We start from the raw sequence: 21907 nt of genomic DNA, 5'->3' as shown, positions 1-21907 counted from the left end.
CCCAGTTACTTTGATGACAGTGAAACATCCCTATAGGTAGACAAGTGATGCTGCAGTGACACTACTATGCAGGAAATATTCTCTCTTGATATGGGGTATCAGTGTTGGGGCCACCTCTGAACCTCTCTGAAGCTTCTCTGCTCCAGTCTCTGCATTGCTGAGCAACTCACGGGCACTGGCACGCTCTGCTCCCACCTCTCTGCTGGCATCCAGGCAGGTCAGCTCTGTCACAAGCCTGCCAGTGACACATCCAATACTGTGTGCCTGCTTGGCTGCCAACTTTGTAGTCTCACCAAAAAAAGGCTTTTTTTTTTTCTTTTCTTTTTATTTTTTTTTATCAGTTGCTTCCAACTCAGTGGTGACTCAGACACTGCAGCAAGGGTAAAGTGATCATCTTCCCCTTCAAATCTTTACAGCAGAAGGCCCTGGGTATCCTCTCTAAATGAGAACTTGCTGAACCTCACCATTAACTGGATTCAGTTCTTTAATTTAACTGATGGAACGAGATGATCCAGCAGTCCTGTGTACCTGCTGGCTCACGGCTTGTGTTATTTAGTCAGCAATAGACTAAATAATTTCTACGAGTACTTTGTATTCAGAAGCCATGGGGAGGAGAGGCTGGGAAAGAATGATCACATATAAAAGAGAAGGGAGCAATTCACCCATTAAGGCTCTTTCACTGACCAAATTTCCCTGGGCCATGAATCCAGGAAAGGAACAAAAGTCCATTGGAATAATAAGAGAAAAACAGTCATATTTTGCTGTTTATCTTTTGGGGTGAGGGAGGGGAAGAAAATAAGGGTGTCTAAAAAAGCATAATTCATACTGTCAAAAGTGTGGAAATTGGCACCTAGTAGTATTGTTTCATACAGAAGAACCAAGGCTCAGATCTAGGTAAGATGACTTGTCAACTTCCCTACATCTTAATTGGTAGAACCTTCCAGCAGTGTGGAAAAAAGCTGCACTTATGTTACTGTTGGATCCTCTGTAAAGAATCACTGTTGTCAGATATATCATTTCTAATTCTGCGAATAATACGATGCCCTGACATTAGCACTAATGTGAAAATGCATACTCTGGCTTTGTAGTTCCTGGGACTAAAAAGCAACTGACTAGCTCATGTAGGACTTGTTAGATGTTAGTTATTGATTATATATATCATGTTTATCTCTCTCTTCCTTTAAGACCACTGTGGTATTTTGTGCTGCACTCTGATGCTCTAGCTCCGTGCATTGGCCTTACAGCTGAACTGGAGATGCAGGAGAGCTGCCATACCTTAATAACACAAGTGCAGCAACTTCAGTCCCTGCTCAGCAGCTTTCAGTATCCAGTATCCAGAAGCTGACTCTTACTGCATCCCTGGATGCGTGTGAGCCAGCCAGGCACAGTGTCAGGGCAGTGATGGCATTGCTGCTGTGCAGGGGAGCAGAAGAGCTGCCCTGTTGCACCACATACGAGTGTTCTTACATAGCTCTAAACTTTCAGTAATGCAGTGTCCAGGCCAAAAAGCCCTGCCTTCTGGCTACTTGCCTATCACCTGCAGCTCTCCTACTTGGGGATAAAGGTGTGGCAGATTTGTTTCTGAACATGCCCTGGCTTTGTGATGTGGCTCTCCTGCTTTTTCAAGCCCTTTCAGAAGTCTGAATGGGAGAAAAGTGCCTTGAGAGGAGAGGAGTGAGCTGTGTGAGTTAATGAGAACTGACAGGGATGCCTACGAGAATACACCATCACATATGATGGGAAACCAGCTGGACCAATGGTTGCAGCTGCCCCACATTCATTGGTAAGCAAGATATTTGGGAACAGAGAGGTGTTTGAAGTACTTAGTTCTTCTGCTGTGCAGAATTCATACTAAATTTGACAAGAGCCTGCGCCTTGATTTGATGATACTGTTCTCCTAAAAGGAAGGAGCAAATTGATTGCTTGTTAACAGAATGCTCTAAATTAACCTCAGGCGTGGGCCTGCAAACCTTTGCATGACTGTGACTATTATTTATGCTGTATGATTGCATTGAATACCACTGACCGTTCAATATATTGGCCTGGCACAACTGCACTGAAATTTTAGTTGTGGCTTTCAGGTGTTGGAAACGGAATTTTTGAAGCTGTTAAGGTGTCTGGATTTTGAATACCCCATTAAGCACCTACTTGACTATTTAAATGCCTAGATGTCTTTGTAAGTCTAGTGTTGCCATAATGCAAAGAAAAAGGAAATGATACAGAAGATTTGCTGGGTCAGGCCTCTGGTTTCACATCCCAGTGGTGAGAACTGGGTATATACACCATAGTTCACCGTGAACGTCTTTTTTGCTTGAGGAATCTTGATGGAGACTTTTACATAGGAAAGATAAAAATACTGCAAACATACATCCTGCATTAGCCTTTTTATATTTTATAGCTGTACTGTTCCAGTGTGGTAAACTGAGCTGAGCAATCACATTTTTTCAATTACCCTCAAGAACAGGAAATCCTTATCACCTCTGTGTTTCTTTCTCCCACTACTGCAGCACTGGTCTTGAAATTGTCACCACAGCTCAAAATCCTCATTCTGTAAATTAAACTGTGATTTAAAAAAATTTTACAGTACAGCCTCCTCATAAAACTCCACAAGTCTTTTACTGATGTGACTCACTCAATTACTCATGTGGGCAGACGTTCAGATAATAAAAGTAGTTAATGGAAAGCTGTGAGAAATACTGCTGGTTCCTGAGGAGGCAGCCAGGGGGAAGGCTACTGCGGGTATTTTATCCTAAGAGCTGCTGAATTCACTGAGCTCCCAGCCATTTTTTTTTAAGAGAAGGATTTCTCCGTTCTGCTTTTTCCTTTGTATAAAAGCAGCTTGAGAAGTCAGACTGGCAACAGAGAAGCAAAAGCACACCAGCTGTACATGTTTGCTCTTCTGCTCCTCTTCCTACATATTAGGGGTGATAGCCAGTCTGTGCCCTGAAATAATCTCTTTATCCTAGTGATAGTATGTACCTAAACAACACTCAGTACTCTAATGAGCTCTGGATTCCTGAATCAAGGAGTGCAACTAACAAGTGGCTAAATAACCCCTTTGGCTGGAGGTGTCACACATACTAACAAGGGTCAGATTTTTCTGGAATTAATAATAGTGCCTTGAGTTTGGTGTGCAGTAGGTCAGATAATACATCTAGAAAGCAGGTTTCAATGACATTTCAATGAGTGTACACTAGAGGAATATGGCACATTTTGAAGTTTGTGAGGCAGAAAGGTACTGCATAGTAGGGTACCATTACCTTACTACTTGGATGTGAGAGCTCCCTTACAAAATGAAATTATTCATGTATGATGACTTCAAAGAGACTTAGAATTAAGCCAAAACTGGGACTAGTGTAAGTGACCAACTGATAAGAGCTAAGGGCTAGCTGGCATTTGCAAAACAACCAGAGCAGTTAACTCTTGGTTATGTGGCTCTGAGGCTGCTAGATTTGCTTACAAATGGCTGTGCGAGCCCATTCCAACAACAGTGCCGGATATGGAAAGAGAGAGGACATGAGGATATGCTCATTTTTCATGCAAAATGAGCTGCAGGGAGACTATGGCTTGACTTGTAAAATAGAGCTTCTGGCACAGAGAAGCATTGCATAGATGTTGAGGCTCTGGATCAGGGAAAGTAAGCTGTCAAATTATATTTAGCGACTACATGCTGCAGAGAGGGAAGGAGGGAACTATTGCGTAGCTGGGCCCCATGGGTAGTGAGCACACAGAGCAGGGAATGAGGCTGTTAAGAGAGGATGAATTGCCTTGGTGTTCCTGATTCAAATAAATCTCTGTGTGAGGCCAGGGATCTGCAGAGACTTGTATGACTACTTTGATCAGCAGAGCCCTGCTTTATTTATCCCCAGGCTCCATCAGGTGAAGAGTGACCAACCTGTGGCCTTCCAGTCATTCCCTCTACCCTAACCCTAGGGTTGTTTGCCATAGCAATGCCATTCCCAGCTGGGGAAGCAATAGTCTGATGGGGGCTCTTGGAACCAGTATCACAGCCCAGTTGCACACCTGGCTCAGTCCCAACCCCTGCAAAATAGTCCCAACATCTGCAAAATAGGTTATGCTGCTGCATTTGAGTTCAGGGGTGTGAGTGCTCTATTGTGTTCCCTAGAAAGCCCGGTTCTAAAATAGATGAAGATGGAAAAAAAATCCTTCTACCTGTATGAGATAGATCAAACCTTGTGTGCTGAGATGTGACAGTTGATCATTTTGGTCCTATCTTATACTCCAGGATGCAGAGACTGTGACTTTGACTAGTTTACAGCAGGATGGGTACATCTTAGGCTCTAATTCTTTCCTGCTAAAAGCTCACTTGTATGATTCAGAGATGTCTTTGCCTTTGAAATAAATAAGGCCTTTAAGCTCCCTCTCAGAGGAGACAGTGTGGGGAGGCCTGGCTGCCTTCTCTGCATAAATATTTCTGTCAAACTGGATTCAGGCTGAGGTGGGTGAAACTGCTGCACCAACAGGGAGCCATCGACTTCCATCTCCTGCCAGGCAGTACTGCATCACTGAGATTTGTGTTGTTACTGTACTGTCAAAAATAGCTGTGAGTGAGAGAAAGGGCTGAAATGCTCCCATGTGTTCACCAAGCAGGAGGACAGAGCAGTTAGGAGAAGGAGGGAGATGCAGATTTGTGACAGTGAACAGAAGATGTGCAAGGAGGAACTGCCTTCCCAGTCTCGTGAAAGGGTGACCCCCATGCACGATGGAAGGAGGAAGGATGACTTCACAGATGTAGCTTATTATACTTCCTATGCAAGGGAGTTATGCTAGTTCCAGAAACAACACACATTGTTTTGGTGGCTCTTAAGAATATGCAAGGTCATAAAATTTTTTAAAAGTGGTCTATGTGGGGAAAAGCATGATTACCACATGGTAGGATTAGAAAAGCTCCAGGGGGGGGAGTTCCTGGAGTTATATGAGTACCTAAAAATCTGAACTTTATTACACACAGGGAGAAACAAAGACCTCAGAGCATGGTTCTACCTGTTGCAGCTGCTGCAGATCAAACTTGCAAATGTGAAAAAAGCATCAGCAGGTCGGTAACATCTACTCCCATCTATAGTGAGCAAGAATCAATTGTCCAGAGAGGATGAATTTTCACATATACTGTACTGGAGCATTAACTCCTCCATCTACCCTTTAGGGGCTCAGCAGCCATACCAGATTCTACCTGGGGGACACCACAGGGTCAGGACAGGGTGGAAAAGAACTGGCAATTGAGCTGGATCGGTGTCTTAGAGAAGGAATACCAGCAGGAAAGAAAACCAAATTAGAGCAGTTGGTTCTTCCTTCCTCTGCTCCTTGAGTGCTTGTCGTTTGAACCCTCAGAGGGAAACTGATGAACAACTATGCTTTGTGCTGGCTTCTTTTTGAGACCATTTGTTGCCCGTTTTCTTTTTAAGTCTGAAATGTTAGAAAGAGATCATTATTTTTCCTATTTAGCTTGACCTCTTCCTTCCTGGGAAAGTTCCTCCCCTTGTACTGGCTCTGTCCTTTTCACACAGTGCTGTGTTGAGGTAAAGTTCAATAGAAAACTTGAATTCCTAGAAAAAATATTGGGATTTGGAACGAGACAGTCCCTCGAACAACACTGTGAAACTCTGCAAACATATCCTGACTCTCTCTGGAGGTGCTGTGAGGTATCAGATGTCAATCATGCACAATGAAAATATGTGCATTGCTGAAATAGCAATGTTAGGGCAAACACTTCCATGAGATGGAAACTACTCCTTGGGTCATCTCTCCCACCTTTGTTCAGCAAACCCTCGATTCAGCTGCAGTTTCTCCTAAGGAGAGAGGTTATCTGTGGTTACAATCTTGATTGCCCAGCAAATTGCTGAATGCCTGAGGAATCAGGAGGAGAATGTGCAGCTTCAGGGTGTGTGGGTTTTTTAATCTGGTTTACAGTGAGCACTGGAGGTTGAGTGTCTGAGATGCCTCTGGATCCTGACACCATTTGTTGCGGCATTGGACAGATGCATCCTGTGCTGGGAGGCCACCCCTGGCATTCTGGAACAGCTGTGGGAGTTAAATAAACTTCTGTTTGCTTTAGGTGTTTTGGATCATGAGATTGGCAAAGGCTGGTCATCCAGGCAAAGGCAGATCCAGACACTGTGAAGTGAGCATGAAGACATGACTGTGTTTGTTGAGGCAGTGAAGGTACATACTTCAGTTACAGACTATTTTCTTCACTCACCCTATTTTCATTCCTTCTCTCCACTGAATTTTACCTTCAGCTAAAGGGCATGGGCCTATATATATGGTCAGTACACATGACCAGAACTTTGGTGCCAGAGTCCTTTGTCCTTTATCCAGCAGCAAATCTGCTCAGCTCCATGTGACGCAGCAGCACAGAGATTCTTTGCTTTTGTTTCTAGTGTTTACACCATATGGAGGGGAAAAAAAAGTTAAAGGAAAAATGCTCATAAAACTAGAGCAGAGTTATATAAACAACCGAAAACCTGCAGGAGGATCTGTCTGAGATCTGACCTGGTCATTTGTTTAAAGAGGATGTTTACTCACACCAACCATTGTGGTGACTGTGCTGTCCAGTTCTCCATAGAGGAAAGTAAATGGAGGAGGTTTTTGACTGTGATTTCTTACTGTGGTGCAAAAAATAGGTGGCCTTTGAACTACCCCATTATTACTTTTCTCTAATAAAGAATTGGTGATTCAAACTGTATCTATGGGACACCCACGCAGAGCGCCCAGCTGGAAGATTGAACATGACCAAAGGGTCGGCTCATCTGTGCAAGCTATTGTGGGGAGGGAACTCCCTTGGGTGAAGGGCAGAGGTAAAAACCTAATGCATGAAAGAGAATTTGGAAGAATAGTGGTCTCACTGTGCTTTTGGATCTTGACCTCCAATATAAACTCTCTAGACTGCTTGCCTTTCTATTTTCTAGTGACTGTTTGAATGGCACCTTTAGGTGGAAAATACGTTTTCTTCTCATTCTTGAAGATATTGATCTAAGGGAAAATCTTGCACAAAAGGATTGGGAAACAGTTAGAAAAGTTAAAGTGTGTAATAAATTAGGGCTGAGAGAATATAAAAAAAGAATTTAGCACATCACTTGACAGATAGGAAGTAATTTATGTAAATTAAGGAAGTGGTGGTTGGATTCAATTGGTCTAATTTAAACACTCTTTCTAATTATTTTTGGTATGTATACAGAGGATTATATGATGGTCATTATTCTGACAGAAGGGTTCTTCATATTTAAATTTAAATCCATAAATTATTACCCTATTACAATGTAAACATGCTGTGATAACAAGTACCTGATTATGCAGACAGGTTAGTCCAGCTACTCTGGTGAACAGCTGTGTGCATGTATTTCAGATAATGATTTTTTTTACATCCTAAAAACCACAAGCAAGCCATTGAAAGGTCAAGAGATGCCTGACCCACAGGTGGGAGCTGCCTGTAAGGAGGTTTGCTGGCACTGAGTGCAGACCAGAGAGCAGATGGGCTCTCACAGGTTTCCACTGAAAGGGGCCCTAGTGGCACCCAAAAGTACAGAGGGAAGATGACACAATTAACAAAATTAACAATTCCCCCTCCCTACAGTCTGGTGCTGCTAATCCCAAGTTAAAACTCCTATAACAGCATCTTTGGAGAACCTTCCTCTTTACATCTCAACAGTTTTCTCCTTTTTGCCAAGGGAAAGATCATGAAGGTTTACTGGGAAGCTGCCAAATGACAGCTTGACTTCACACCTGAGAAGCAAATGAATGAAGAGAGAAGGAAAGCCTCAGCCTGGCTCCAGCCTGGCACAAACACAAAGAGTCCTGGGAGTGTGGGCATGAGCAACCCCTGGAGCTGCAGCAGCAGCAGATGTGACATGAGCAGAGTCCAAGCTGAAGCTACTGTGGAGGAGGGAGCATGGGGCCCATTACCAAACTGCAGAAGAGTTATCATCAGCTGCACACCCTAGGGTGAGGTGGAGACCTGGCCATGGATGATTCTTGGAGGTGTGGGACAAGGCTTGGAGCTCCAAGCTTGGAACTCCAAGGGCTGTACAGCAGCCCTTCTTGAGTTGATTTGGCTTTCCTTCCCGGAGCCATTGCAGCAAAGGCTCAGATCAGCTCTCTCAAAAGGTGCATTAACAATCATCAGGGGAGCTGACAACCATGATTTATTCTTTAACTATCCCCAAACTGTATTTTTGGATGTATAACTCATGGTTTATAAACCCTGAGGGTAAAGGGCACCAAGAACTTCATGACACTTACTTCTTTAAACCTTGTGGTTTTACGGCAGAGAGTGCCAGACTCTGCCGAGGGGAGCTGCCAATGGCCTGACTCCATGCTGGCACAGGTCAGCGCTGGTGGGGGTGCTCACATGCAGTCACCCCTCTCCTCCACATACATGTCATGGTAGGAGGTCTCTGGCAGTGTGTTCCGGGATTCTTAAGCCTTTCTGTGAAATGAAGACTACTGCAGCTGTAAAATATGAATTGCTCTTGGCTCTTTACCTACCTGTAGAAAACTAAAGTAGTTGAGGTTTGAATTTTAGTCTGCATTTTAAAATGGGAGAAAAATGCTTTGCATATGAATTTTTTTTTCAGCAATATGATGAGCACTGTGCCTGACTCATCCTTCATATGGGTTAACTAAGCAAGCTAAAAGAAATACCCCTCAGGGCAGGGATTTCTATCTCATTTTTCTTTTAAGGGAAGAAACTTTCAAGGACTGGCCCCAAAGACTAACAACTACTAGTTGTTGTCTGACCCCACCAGGTGTTTGCAATCTGCAGTTCTAAAGTCAGCGGGAGACCAGGCATATCTAGCTGGATGCCTTTGCAACAGCTCAAGGCAAGAGAACAACTATTCCTGTAATGCCAGGCCGATGCACAGGTTCTGGATCTCCTCTGGTTGACTACCACAGAAGTGTCTGTAACATGAAGGCTGTGAAAGCATCCGGCTGTTGTGTCACTGTGTTAAGGGCCAGCATATAACCCAGGGCTGCAGTACAGAAGCAGCCAGAGCTTTGTGGAGCCTCGTGGGAACATGAGGTGAGTAATCACAGCTGCAATTCATTTCAAAGAGGCAAGTGAGCTCCCTGGAGGAAGCTGGGACAGTTCTGCTGAGAGGGCGGTTTTTTGGGGGGTGGGGAAAAGGCTATTTTTCTGTTCAGGTGGAAGAATTGAGTGGGAAAGCCTTGCACGTTCCTCGAGGGTGGGCATTTTCATCACAGTAGAGTGACTTCCCTGGGATATAAAGTAAGTCAGTATTAAAGCCAGGAACTGACCAAACAGACCTCGCAGCTCACGGTTTCAGTTGCTGTGCTGCAACGACGAGGCTGTCCTTGCTCTGTTTCTGCTGACCCTTCACTATGTGCTTTTCTCTGTTAGAGCTGCAAAGCAGCTTGGCAGCTGAGAGTTTACCCTCCCTCGCACCTCGTACAGCAGCAGCTTGTCAGACAGGACTCACGCAAAAGGACACATTTTGTCCTTGCCCTGCCGATCGGACGGGCCGAGCAGCAGCTGCACAGAGGCGCGGGGGTCTGACTGCGCCCCCCGTGGTACCCAAAGCTATCGGGGTACCAGCAGAGGCGGCGGCAGCCCCGCGCTCTGGGAGGGGCGCTGCCAGCGATCTGCCCTTGGGGAAATCAAAGGAAAATTATTGTAAAACAGCCAAGGCTCCCTAAAAAGAAAAGATGCATAACTATTTATTGTGACTCGCGGTACGGCCGCGATGCGGTGCCCGGAGCAGCTCGGGTGCCCGAGGTGGACGGACACCGACGGGACCGCGGCTCCGCCATCCCCGCCCTTCCCGGGCCCCGCCTCCCGAGCGCCGCCGGGGCGGAAGTGGGCGTACGCGGGGGGCCGCGCGGGGCGGCGCATGCGCGGGAGGCGCCGTGCGGCCGCGCCCCGCCCCCGCCGCGGTGGGGGTCTGGCGCGCGCTCTGTGCGCGCGGCGCGAGGCCCGGCCCGAGCGGCGGGGGCAGCGCGTGGGGCGGGGGCGGCGCGCGGCAGGGGAGCGCGCGGGGCGGGGGGCGGAGGCGGGCGGACAGACCGACCGACGGACAGACCGACCGTGGGAGAGGATGTGAAGATGGCGGAGCTACAGATGCTGCTGGAGGAGGAGATCCCGGGGGGGCGCCGGGCCCTGTTCGACAGCTACACGAACCTGGAGCGGGTGGCCGAGTACTGCGAGACCAACTACATCCAGGTGCGCGCGGGCCCGCGCCGGCCGGGGCCGGGGCAGGGGCACGTGCGCCCCCGCTCCCTCAGGAGCCCCTCCCGGGTGCCCCGGCCCCGCGGCGCGGCGGGGCGGCAGCGCCGGCTGCTGCAGCCTGGGGAGGGGAGGAAGGCTGGGTCACCTCCGGCGAGAGCTGCCCCGGCGTGACGAGGCGTTCGAATGTGTGATTGATTCCTAGATTGAATTCCTTCCACTTTTTTGGGAGTGAATGTTTATTCCAGGTTGTGTCTCTGTCGCTCCTTTTCGTTCCCTTTCCCACGTTCCGCTCTCCTTTGCTGCCGGCGCTGAGATGATAAACCTAGGGATAGCTGACTCCTGCAAATACGGTTAATTTAGGGCACAATGACATATGTTTTAATAGGGATGTGCCTGTCAGTTCGCATTTCCCTTCCCGAGCAGGGCTGTGGAATTCCATGGGAAGGGCAGCTACCAAGCGCTAGGTGCAGGATGAAAGCGTGATGTAGTAAGAGATGGTACAGAATTAGGGAGAAAGAGATTAAGTACAAGTTGCTACCGCAGTGTGTGTTTTTTGCGGTGGCTGCTCTGAAACCAGATTGGTGTTAGGACTTCGCTTTTTTCCTTTCTCTTTTTAGCCGAAAGAAAAGCAAAATACTGGCAATTTACTTTGGTAGTGGTGGTAGCGCCAGATTAAAGAGTTTACCTTCAAACAAACATAAAAAGACACCTTAGAATGGGTCTGAGTGTGCAGGAGAGAAAGGCAGAGGGGGCGATGTGGATTTGTGGTGTCAATGTTGAGAGAATTACAGAGGGTCCCAGTATTATTTTTGCATTCAGTACTCCAAGTGCAGAGTTCTTATGTGTTTCCAGAGGGCAGCGAGGGATGAGATCTGTGGTGAGACTATTCTGTCAGTGAAAATGGGAGAGACTGTTTAACCAGTGGCAGAGAATACTTAAAATGTCCCTATAAAAAAAGCTCTCACTGTTTCTTTTGAATTGCTGAATGACCAGCTGTGCTTTAGAGAGAAGACTGCACATTTTGGGTCATTTACAAAACACGTCAATTACAGTGAAATTGTATAGATAGATGTATTTTATTATGTAATAACTTTTCCTATGTTGAATTGGTGTGTCTTAGGTTTTTTAAGAGACATATGTTGCAATATTTCCTTACAGTTATAACCTGACATACACGTGTTTAAATTTATGCTTTTTTTAAAACTGTGAAACTGATTTTTCTGGAATAAGGGAGAGGAGTATTGGGAGGCAGAACCGGAGAGGAAGAAGGGCATGTAGTTTGGATTTTGTTTTTTTTTTTCTTTTGACCTTTTTTGTGTTCTTTGTATAAACCAAAGTTCAAAATCTCTATTGAACAGCTCCATTTTTAATGTTTTAATGAAACTGCGGAGAAGACTCCATGCTGTTTTGTACGAATAGAGAATGAAAAAAGATGGTTATTGCCCCAGACAGCACACAGTCCATAAGGACAGTCTGAAATGATAGGAGACAGATGCAGACAGATGGTGAATGAAGGAAAAGAATGAGGCACTCTTGGTCAGCCTGATGGATTCTGACCACCACACAGCAATACCCCCCGACTGTTGGCAATTTATCCAAGGATCATGACAACACAGAGCTTTAAGGGGGAGGTGAGAATTAAGGAATGAAATTGTGCTATGAGCATTGACTGTGAGATGCTGTGTGGGTCACAGCATGAACATGTTTAAATTTTTAAACAAGTGGGGAATGGAGGACATAGCCAGGCGATAAGCTCTGCCCTTTGGAGTTCTTTGAGACATCATAGAGTGGGTTTATTGTAGAAAAGAGGTCCAGTGTGAGGGGATTCTGGATTTAGTGATGCGAGTGTCCTAGTAACAAATCTGTCAGCGAGCCCACCCCACCTTCACAATGCCAGACCTATGTAAACTGCTGCACCATAACTGTATACAAAGCTGAAATTTTCTTCTTTATAGCAGGAGAATAGATGAATGGATATAACTGCTGGTTAGTTGGATACTTGTGAATGATTTTGCTTCTAATAACATTTATTATGCTGAAGTTAACATGTCCAATTAAGTCCAAATTATGTTCAAAATAGTAGTCTTGAATTTTGTGGTGAAGATGGGTTTGTGACTGCTCTGAAGCGCGTGGAAGAATAATTGTCCAGAAAGTCAGGTAGTGAAGATGAACTATTTCTACTGTAGTCCTGTAGTGTTGCATTATTGACAGAAGATTTGGTTGTGGATATTTTTGAGGTCTCCTAGGGAAGGCTCTGGATGTGAAGTTGATCGGTGGGATGGCAGGCACTGTGGCAGTGGGGACGTTGAAGGCCTGTATTTGTCAGTAGACAAGCCATTGCTTTTCTGTGCCATTTGCTGCTTTGGGGTTTTATTGTCAAGTACAAAAACTGTTGCAAAAGTCATTGGAGGCATAGTAACAGAGAATTTGAAGCTCAGTGCTAAGGTGAATGTGTTTTTTCTCTTCACCTCTACCCAGTAACATCGTTGCAGCTTCAAAATAGTGGAACGTAATCTCTTACATGTGGAAATTGGTAGTTCATAGTAATACAGTTGTGGCAATTGCAACTCATTTGAGTTCTGCTTATGAACTAAAAAAATCTGTTCTTAAAAATTTTGTCAGTGTTTATCCAAATTATGATTGATACTTAGCTCAATTACTTTAGCAACAGGGAATGTCGCATAAATTGTTATCCTTCCCTTGAGCCTGTGATACAGTAGTATCTCAGAACACATCAGCTGAAAATTTTATGGAAATATATAGACCTGCGGCAATGAAAGACAAAAGGCTCCTGTTTGAGCAAAAGAAGGTTTTTTTGTTTGTTTTTCTTCACCAATGGTTGTTTGTTTAAAAATTTCCTACTGGTCAAGTCAGTCTCCCAGCCCTCCAACCAATCAATTACCTGGTAAGGTGATATATTTTTCAAGAGATACTACGCAGTTAAATAAGAAAATAAATCAGTTTTTATTTAGGAGAATGTTTGTGTGGGATCTGACACAGTCAATCACAGGTTAAAGTTTATACTGTCTATTCAGTTCTTCAAGTACTATGTCATCTGTTACTAAGTTCAGTCTCTGTGTAAACTGTGCAACAAAGTAATTCTGTAGAATATGATTATCTGATATACTTAATATTTGCAGTATGCTTTGATTTATGTAGGCTTTCATAGAGAACAGAGAATAGTTACACTGGACAGTGTGCTGTTTACAAAATTTTCATATTCCTGCTTCTTTTTTGCTCAGGGGTATTGTAAAGAAAATTTCTACTTATGATAGTGTAAGTAACAAGACCACACAATTAAGTGATTTGCACATTTTGTTACTGCTATACTAACATAAATTCCAACACTGTCTTGACCTGTTCAGTCCCTTTGAGCTTGTCCTCTGTAAGTCTATTCTGGAATAATCTTTTGTTTGTTTCTCATTATCATCGCTCTTTTAAAAAATGAGCTTTTCATTTTGTGCATTGCATGGAGCTTTCTAGAGTAACTGAATGCTTGTGTCTGTAACTCTTTTTCATGTTGAAAGAGTCAGAAAAATATTACCAGATGGAGGCATTTCAGCCAGTAAGCATTTAGCAAGAGCAAATTTGAGGTGTGGGGAGGTCCCACCACCACAATGAACATGCAGAACTGAGTGAAAAGCCAAGCCTCTGTGCCCTGCCCAGCTTTCAGAAGGAACATAGCAATTTTGTGTGCTGTGGTATCCAGATTCTTCTAAAAGGGTCTGTATTTCTTACTTTTCCAAGATTATTATGCTTTACTTGTCAGCTCTAGAGACTGAAAAGGAAGAGAGAGCTTCTAATTTTCCTCTCTTCATAGTCTTCAGGTTACCTTGACTGTATTGCATTTTATATACAGAAAACACTCTTCTGGTGTCTGTGAGGGGGAGGATAGGAAGGTGATTTCTATTTTTGTTTTTAATAATAAGAATAATACATTCTACTGATTACTAGAAATTACCTGCTTTCATTCCTGCAGATAGCTTTATTTAAATAGACATAAAGGTGAAAACTAGTTGTTTCTCAGTAATTTTACTACAGTCCATAGATCAATGAGTTTCATGGTTGTTTTTCCACATACCTGTTGATTTTACTTAGATCTTATAAGCAAAACCAAATAGCTGTAGATTTGGAAGCATCTTCCAGTAGGTTGAACAAGAGAATAAGGCATCTATGAGCATACTAGTTTTAAATTACAAGAATGGTGATCCTTTACAAATGGCAACGTAATGGGCAGTTTCTCTGGAGTTGCTGGTAATGACTGGTACCAGTATATAACGTGTGTTAGTATATAGGGCATTGCAGGTATTATGGTTTATAAGGAAGTTTAAGAATGATCTCTGTTCTCTTTACTGAGGTTATGTATCACCTTAACAAAGGCAACTGAGTTAGATTTGTAAAATTTATTTAATTACCGGAAGTTTGAGTATCGGAGGAGTTGCTTTTACCTTTTCTGTTCCTTAAACTTGTTTATTTTATAGTCCAGCTTTGGTGAAAGAGTGATTAATCTTAACAGTGATGGAACACTTGTTCTGCAGGCATGAAAGTGGGTATTGATTTGCTCCAGTGAATATTAATCCAGAAGTTCAGGAAAATGCTGACAAGATGAAACTCTTTAAAAAACCTGGGAAGCCAGTAACAGCAGGAATGAATACTATATGCTATAGTATCTTCCTCCTAAGTGCCAGGAATTAATACATGGATATGTCTAGTCCATCAGGCTATGGTAGGATTTCATAAAAACCACATTATTTTAAATTTGAAATAGTATGCAGTGGTGGGTTAACCTTGACTGTCAGATTACCCAGCGAGCTGTTCTCTCAGTCCTCATCAAAGCAACAGGAGGAAAGTAAGAGGAAAAAAAGCTCATGGGTTGAGATAAGGACAGGGAGGTCACTCTCGAATTACTGTCATGGGCAAACCAGATTTGACTTGGGATTAAATTATTTCATTTTCAATTAGAAAGTAAAAAGCAGGACACTGAGAAACAAAACTAAAACCACCTTCCACCAGCCCTCCCTTCTTCCCTGGTTCAACTTTACTCCTTCATTTCTAACTCGTCTACCTCCTCCTGGGTGGTGAAGGAGATGGGGAATGGGGGATACTGTAGTTCATAACACTTTGTCTCTGCTGCTCGTTCTTCCTCACAGTCTTCCCCCTGCTCCAATGTGGGGTCCCTCCTATGGGATACAGTCCTTCAATGCTCCAAAACAGGTCCTTCCTGTGGGCTGCAGTTTTTTAAGAACCACCCCAGCTTGGATTCTTCCCAGCAGGGCACAGTCCTGCAGGAATAGAGCGCTCCAGCATGGGTCCCCACAGGCCAAAAACCTGCTCCTGCATGGACTTCTCTCCATAGACCACAGGTTCTTCCAGAAGCTTGTTCTGATGTGGGCTGTGCATAGGCTGCAGCTTCTTTCAGAGCATGTCCACCTTCCCTGGCATGGGCTGCAGGTGGATCTCTGCACCTCTGTGGTGCTCCGTGGGCTGCAGAGGGACAGCTTGTGTCACCATAGTCTTTTCCATGGGCTGCAGGGGAGTCTCTGCTCCAGTGCGTGGAAACACCTCCCCCCCCTACTCCTTCTCTGACCTTGGTGTGTGTCATGGTTGTTTCTCTCACATTTTTCTCACTCTTCTCTCACAGCTGCTTACAGTGTCTTTTACCCTTTCTTAAATGTATTACCATGGAGGTGCCACCGGGGTTGCTGACTGGCTCAGCTTTGCCAGCAGTGGGTCTGTTTTGGAGCTGACTTTGAACTGGCTCTGTCTGTCTGAGGTGTGGGCAGCTCCTGATCTCGCCTTGCAGAGGCTACTGCAGCCACCCTACTACCAAAACCTTGTCTTGTAAACTCAGGACATGTGCCTGAGGGGGTATCACTTCAATGCACTCAGTTGTGGTTAATGTTCACTTGTGTTTGTCCTCATCACACTAAATTGCAACAATTAGGAGGAGACTCAGCTTAGTGATTCCTGTTTGCAACCACTGTTCTTTTGATTTCAAGAAGTGATGCGTTCTGCAGATTTGAAGTAGCTGGCTGAGTAAGTGAAAGTTGTACTGCTCTCTGCAGTGTCTCACCTCTGCAGGTTCTGCCTGCAAATGTTTTCACAGACCTCTTTTCTCCACTAAGTTAGAAGGGGGAAGTAATTGGATGGTGGACTCTGGTACCGTTGTAAGGAACCAGTAATAATATTAATGATAGATTTTGGTTCTTTTCCTCCTTCTGTTTTATTTACTGTGTCTCCAAGTGTCTAAGCTTTAAGGACCTGATAATTTAAAGGAAGGTTGTCAGATACTGTTGCTTGAAGGAGATAGATAGTCTCCCATGCATTATCAAGGTATATAATAAGAAAAATATTCTGAAGTGACACAAAGTTTGTTTTCAATATTTTTTACAAAATTTGAAAAAAGTCGTTAAAGCATGTTGGTTTTATGTCTTTGATCTAATTTTCCATCATCAAATTCCGTGGTAGTAGTTCAGTCACAATATATGCCTGTTGGAGTTGTAACTATATTAAAATGATTGCATAAATTGTTATTGCATGTCTCTACTCTCAAGGTTCATTGTGGCTTGTTGTTCTGTTTGGTAAGTTTAGTGAGGATAATCTAGATATAGAACCTGTTTCCTTTTAAGTGAATTAGTGATGCTGGCAAAGTTGGTGAAGGATTTATCACTCAACCCATCTACTTTGCCTTTTCATTAACTTCACTGTGTTTTGCCAGGAAAGCTAATTTAATGTGTTTAAATAGTGCCACAAGTTCAACCTGGAGTTCAGGAAGGGCAGGATTGACTCTTTAATGTGTGGATAGGGAAAAAGCATGAGCCATTTTATTAGTGGGAGCTGCTGATGGTAATACTGTATGTATAGGTATGAAAATAAATTTGTAAGTATGCAAGTATTGCTAATATAAAGTAAATGTTGAAACACTAAATGTTAGTTGCAAGCGGCATTCTAGTTGTTCCCTTCTCTAGTTAATTTTCAGATTGTAGTTATTGAGTTGTATTGATCAAGAATTATAATGCAGAGTAGCAAGCTTCTGCATCCTACAGTTAATCAGCTCTCTAAAATTTATTTTCCTTTGCTTATGTTTTACTTGCATTTACGGTCATTAATCTTTGTGGCTTAGTGCTGTAGGTTTTAAGGCAGGAAGTGGTGCCCTACCATGGTGCCCCTTGTAAAGCAAGAGCTTCTCCAGTCAGTGCTTTAAGCAAGTGAAATCTTACTGTGTTGTATTCAGCAGAATACTTTCTTGATGAAAACGTTGATTTAAGTATCATGTTTGCAGCACATTTTCAGTAGAGTCTATGTCTAGAGTCTGCTGGCCCTTTTTAAAAAAATTTCTTTTTCAAATACTGTGTTTTCACATTTAATTACACACCTGAAATTGACTTCTTGCTTAGTAATCTAAGTTCTGTAAATTTTGTTGGATATCTGTACCTGGAATTTTAGTCATTGGGCCACTTTATGAAGCCAAACTCCATGTCAGTAGTCACAGTACTCTGAGTGTAGGAACATTTCCTCTTCTCAGGGTTCTCACAGGTTAGGTTGGCAATTCTTTCTTGAAGTGAATGAACTGATATGTTCTTGCAAATGAGTTGTGCCTGTTTCAGTGAGAAACCTGAATTTTCTGTTTCCTAGGTGCAGTGAGTAAGTTGTTCTGTCAAATTTATAGTGGTGTGCTGTGAAGTATAGATTCTGTACATGCTATTCCATTTTCCTGTAGCTTATTTCCCAGTAGATATCATTGTAATATCTATTCTTATGTTGTGAATTTATTGCTATAATATATATGAACTCTGTATAAATTTTGAGGATAACTTCAGGGTCTTCTATCTATTTTTTGAGCTGGCTGCTGTTTTGTAAAAGGTGACTTGTACTATAGATACCAGGTTTTTAAAACTAAACTCATAGAAGATAAGATGATGGCCATTAAATTGCTCTTGCAACTGATACTATTAACAGATTTTAGGGAAGCCTGAAATTCTTTTGTTCGAAGATGCTCATTGCAACCAGTGTGCCATTGTTACCAAAAGTATTTTAATTCTCTTCAGTTTTCAAATGGTCCAGTGTTGAAGAGTTGAGATTGAATGGGCTGCCTGCTGAACCATCCTGAAGAAGGCTGCCTTTTTTAGATTTGAAAACTTGCATTTAAAGTTGCTAAGTGTGTAAATTCTTCCGGCTACCCACTTAGAAAGCTTTGGAATGTAAGGTGGTTAGAAATTAAAGCAGTGCCTCTCAAAAGCTGCATGTGTTAGGCTTTGCTGCTGTTCAGGGACAAGATTGCTGAGCTGATATAAGATCTTTCAGCTTTGAGTTCTAAACTGTATCCCTGCATCGGGCTTTCATCTGATCATTCACGAGCTCATTCAGTTAGCTACACCCGCAGCAGAGTAACTAGGACAAGAGCAGCATCATTGCTTTGCTTAGGGTTGGTGGGAGTGTGAAGTGAGGGAGGAGAGAATGAAGTAGGGAAGCAGTAGGAGCATCCCTGCTGAGAGCAGTGAACTCTGATTGACAATTTTACGGTAAGTGAGAAGTTCATCAAGGTAACAGGTGTCAAACTTGGTTATTTCAAGGTTTTGTGCAGCAGCATTGCTGCTCTTTGGGCCTGAAGGTCAATAGTGAAAATGTCAGGTGTGTCTGTGCCCTCCCGGTGAAAATTGTGAGCAGTAGGGGCTGACACGTGTTAAGGAAGGGTCATGACTGATAACCTCTAGGTAATACATGACTTTTGAAAGTGGAATTAGTGCTCAGCTGTCTCGTAAAACAATCAAAGTCTGTTTTTGATGCTGCTGGTTTTGCCAGACAGGAATATACAAACACAGCTGAAATAATATTCTTGAATCTGATCTCTTTTCATACAGAAAATTTTAGTCCGTCTAACAAACAAGACATAAAAAGACATTTATTAGTGAGTAGTCTAGTATGAATTCAAAGCACACTAATTTGTCTTGATTTGCTTTAATAATAATCAGTAAATATTATGTATTTACTGAATATACAGTGTAAATTCTCAGTTATTTTCCAAGTGTGTCCTTTTAAACTTAACTTTGATCAGGAGTTGGGTGTTGCAACGTTTGTAATTCACTCTAATTTTTAAACTCAGTGGCAACTTTGTAGAGCTTGTCTATAGCTTTAAATGAGGCAGAGTGTTTGCTGCCGAGTGCAGCATTTTTTGTCTACCTACTTTTTATTGGGCGAAAAACAGAGGTCTGCTGCCACTTATGGGGAGCGTAAAAATGTTAATATCCCAAATTAAATGACTATCTTGAATCAGTTAGCATATATTTTTCTGTTGGGGGGGGAGCAAAACCAAAAATATTTAGCCAGAAGGAGAAAAATATCATTTTATTTAATAGAATACTAAAAATATCCTGCCATTATGGAAAGCTCACAGTAATTTTCACTATAACTATATCAAGAAGGAGAAACAGTAAAAGCAAAAGCCAACCTCTTATCCCCTTCACCACTAACAGCAAAAGAGGAGGCTGAGGTGGATGTCAGGCTTCAGAGAGACTGAAAAATGCCTATGTGAGTGGAAGCTCCAAAGAGGGACAAATTGAATTATGAGATTATGCAAATAATGTTGTGAAAAGTGTGAACTATGTACACTGGTTTGCCACTTTTCTGGGTAAAGCACAGGGATACTAAATTTAGTTTGAGTGGTAATGCTACTTAACATAATCTATGGAATTATTACTATGAGCTAAGGCTCATGATTTAACAGTATTCTGAAAAGGCTAGATATTTAAAATAAATAACGAGAATATAAGCAGTTTTATCTTTTTCGTTCATATGTTTTTGCCTTGCATTTATCCCATGGTGGAGTTCTATGTCTATTATATGTAGTATTTTGTATTGTCCACTGTAATTAATTTCACTGGGTTATTTGGGATATTGCTTCTATTTAATACTGTATTTTCTGTATCCTGAGTAACATAGATCCTGTCTCCTTTGAAATGCTTTCTGCACAAATTGGTGTTGGTTTGGCCATCCAAGGAGAGGGAATTAAATGTCAAGTTACTCATGTCAATTAAGTAAGATCTAGATAAATTTCATTTGTGGAAAAGAGGGCTAAAGATTTTTATATGATGGAGTATATATGTGAGTGCTGAAAGGGTGTTAGTGAAATTAATGGGATTTTTCCACCATGACTAATAACCAGAGAACTGGGAATGAATGGAGTTGTAGAAAAGCATAAAACTGTGACATTACATTTATTTATTATTTATAATAAAGCAGCATGCAGTGTTTTCTGATATACTTCTCACTTTTCTCACTTTATTCACCTGTTAGTGATCTCAGAAATTAGCTTCTAAGATTTAGGCTTACTTGTGTTCGTGTCCTTAGGGATGTGATGCCCATGAAGTGACTTTGTCCCTGAAGGGGCAGGATGACTGAGCATGCAGCAGCTCTGGATCACAGTAGTGTGTAGTCAGCCTAAACTAGTGAGGGTGTTGGTTTTGCAGCCTTTTTTATCAAGTTCTGAGTCCATTGACATAAGGGCAGTCCTTTCCTGAAAGAAAGAGGAAATTATTTCTGACTATATGTGCATCTATGTAATTAATCAGTTTGGATAATAGAAGGTATAAAGTTACCAATAGCCTCTGAATTGCTATTATAGTTGTCTGGTGGTGATAATAATTAATTTAAATCATCTCCAAATTGAGAACACTTCTGTAATCACTTGATGGGATGAGTTAATAGAATTATTGTAAATCATTACCATTTTATGATCTGCTCAAAATTTCAATCTTATATTTCCTAAATACGTATGCAATCTTTACATTTATTATAGTCAATAACTAAGTATGTAATACAAATGCAATAGGGCAAATTCGCTTTTGATGATTGGGGCAAGAGGGAGGAGTAAGCATTTAGTTTTTTTTTTTCTCGTTTGTATACTCATCTGTACACCAAATGCACATCCTTGGAAACAGAACTGTTCACTGTGATGAACCTGATACAAATGTTTGTAGCGTATTTAGACCCCACCTTTAGGTAGAGTTTATAAATTGTATGCATTATGCAAAACTGGCTCTTATGAATTGTCTCTTTGATCAACAGATAGATAATTAATGCAGAGTTATAATTTATTTAACCATTTATACATATATAAAAGATGATTTTTTTCATTACTTGATCAAATGGGAAATACAGTGCCAAAAATCCTCTCGTACTGAAAAGTAGTATAAAGAAAAGAGGAGTTGGCTGTGTTTTCTTATGATGAACAAAGGTAATATTTTCCTTGTGTTTCACCTTCCATGAAATTTTCTTTTTTTTCACTTGTATCTTGTGTTAAGGACTCAGAGAAGAATGAGAGATTTATTTGCCACATGCTCCCTTTTTAAATATTCAATGTATAATCTCAAATCAGATTTTCAGTGTGACACGACATCTTAAAAATTAAAAACATACCTAAGGAAATTATTTCTAAATTAATTATATAAAAAAACCCACCAAGCCAAGCAACATTTTCTTCCATTTTCAGTCCACCCTTGAGGTTGTATAATGATTCAGGCACCAGCAGGAGTTTCTGTAGACCTGTCTTTTTCAATAAGCATTGTGATGTGTTTTATCATTTGAGGAAGAAAGCTGTTCTAGAGATAAAGCCCCAGTTTTAGATCTGAAGTTTGGTTTGGGGGTTTCCTGCAGAATAACTCTATGGATATGACTTCAATCCCCCCTTTCATAAAGGAGCCCAAAACT

The 21907-nt window shown here is 42.2% G+C and overlaps 1 protein-coding gene and 1 long non-coding RNA gene across 11 annotated transcripts in view; both read left to right on the top strand.

The window, feature by feature from the left end:
- Positions 1-4084: 4084 nt before the first annotated feature.
- On the top strand, positions 4085-7653 carry LOC114055765. Its single transcript, XR_003570822.1, has 3 exons — positions 4085-4839; positions 4973-5056; positions 6074-7653. It is a non-coding gene; the product is annotated as an uncharacterized LOC114055765 (long non-coding RNA).
- A 2351-nt stretch (positions 7654-10004) lies between these two features.
- ABI2 (abl interactor 2) overlaps positions 10005-21907 on the top strand; it is a 69094-nt gene continuing 57191 nt past the window's right edge. For 8 of the 10 annotated variants that reach the window (XM_027880205.1, XM_027880203.1, XM_027880201.1 and 5 more), the window contains exon 1: positions 10005-10195. In XM_027880205.1, the coding sequence (XP_027736006.1) occupies positions 10079-10195 (117 nt within the window). In that variant the 5' untranslated portion in view covers positions 10005-10078. The remainder of the gene's footprint in view (positions 10196-21907) is intronic. The other 2 variants (XM_027880208.1, XM_027880206.1) reach the window with 1 other exon arrangement.

This window comes from Empidonax traillii, unplaced genomic scaffold (genome assembly GCF_003031625.1).
Source record: "Empidonax traillii isolate 1590-97213 ecotype Southwest subspecies unplaced genomic scaffold, ASM303162v1 scaffold65:size4453928, whole genome shotgun sequence".
Lineage (NCBI taxonomy): Eukaryota > Metazoa > Chordata > Aves > Passeriformes > Tyrannidae > Empidonax > Empidonax traillii.
This window is presented reverse-complemented; position numbering and strand designations above follow the sequence as displayed.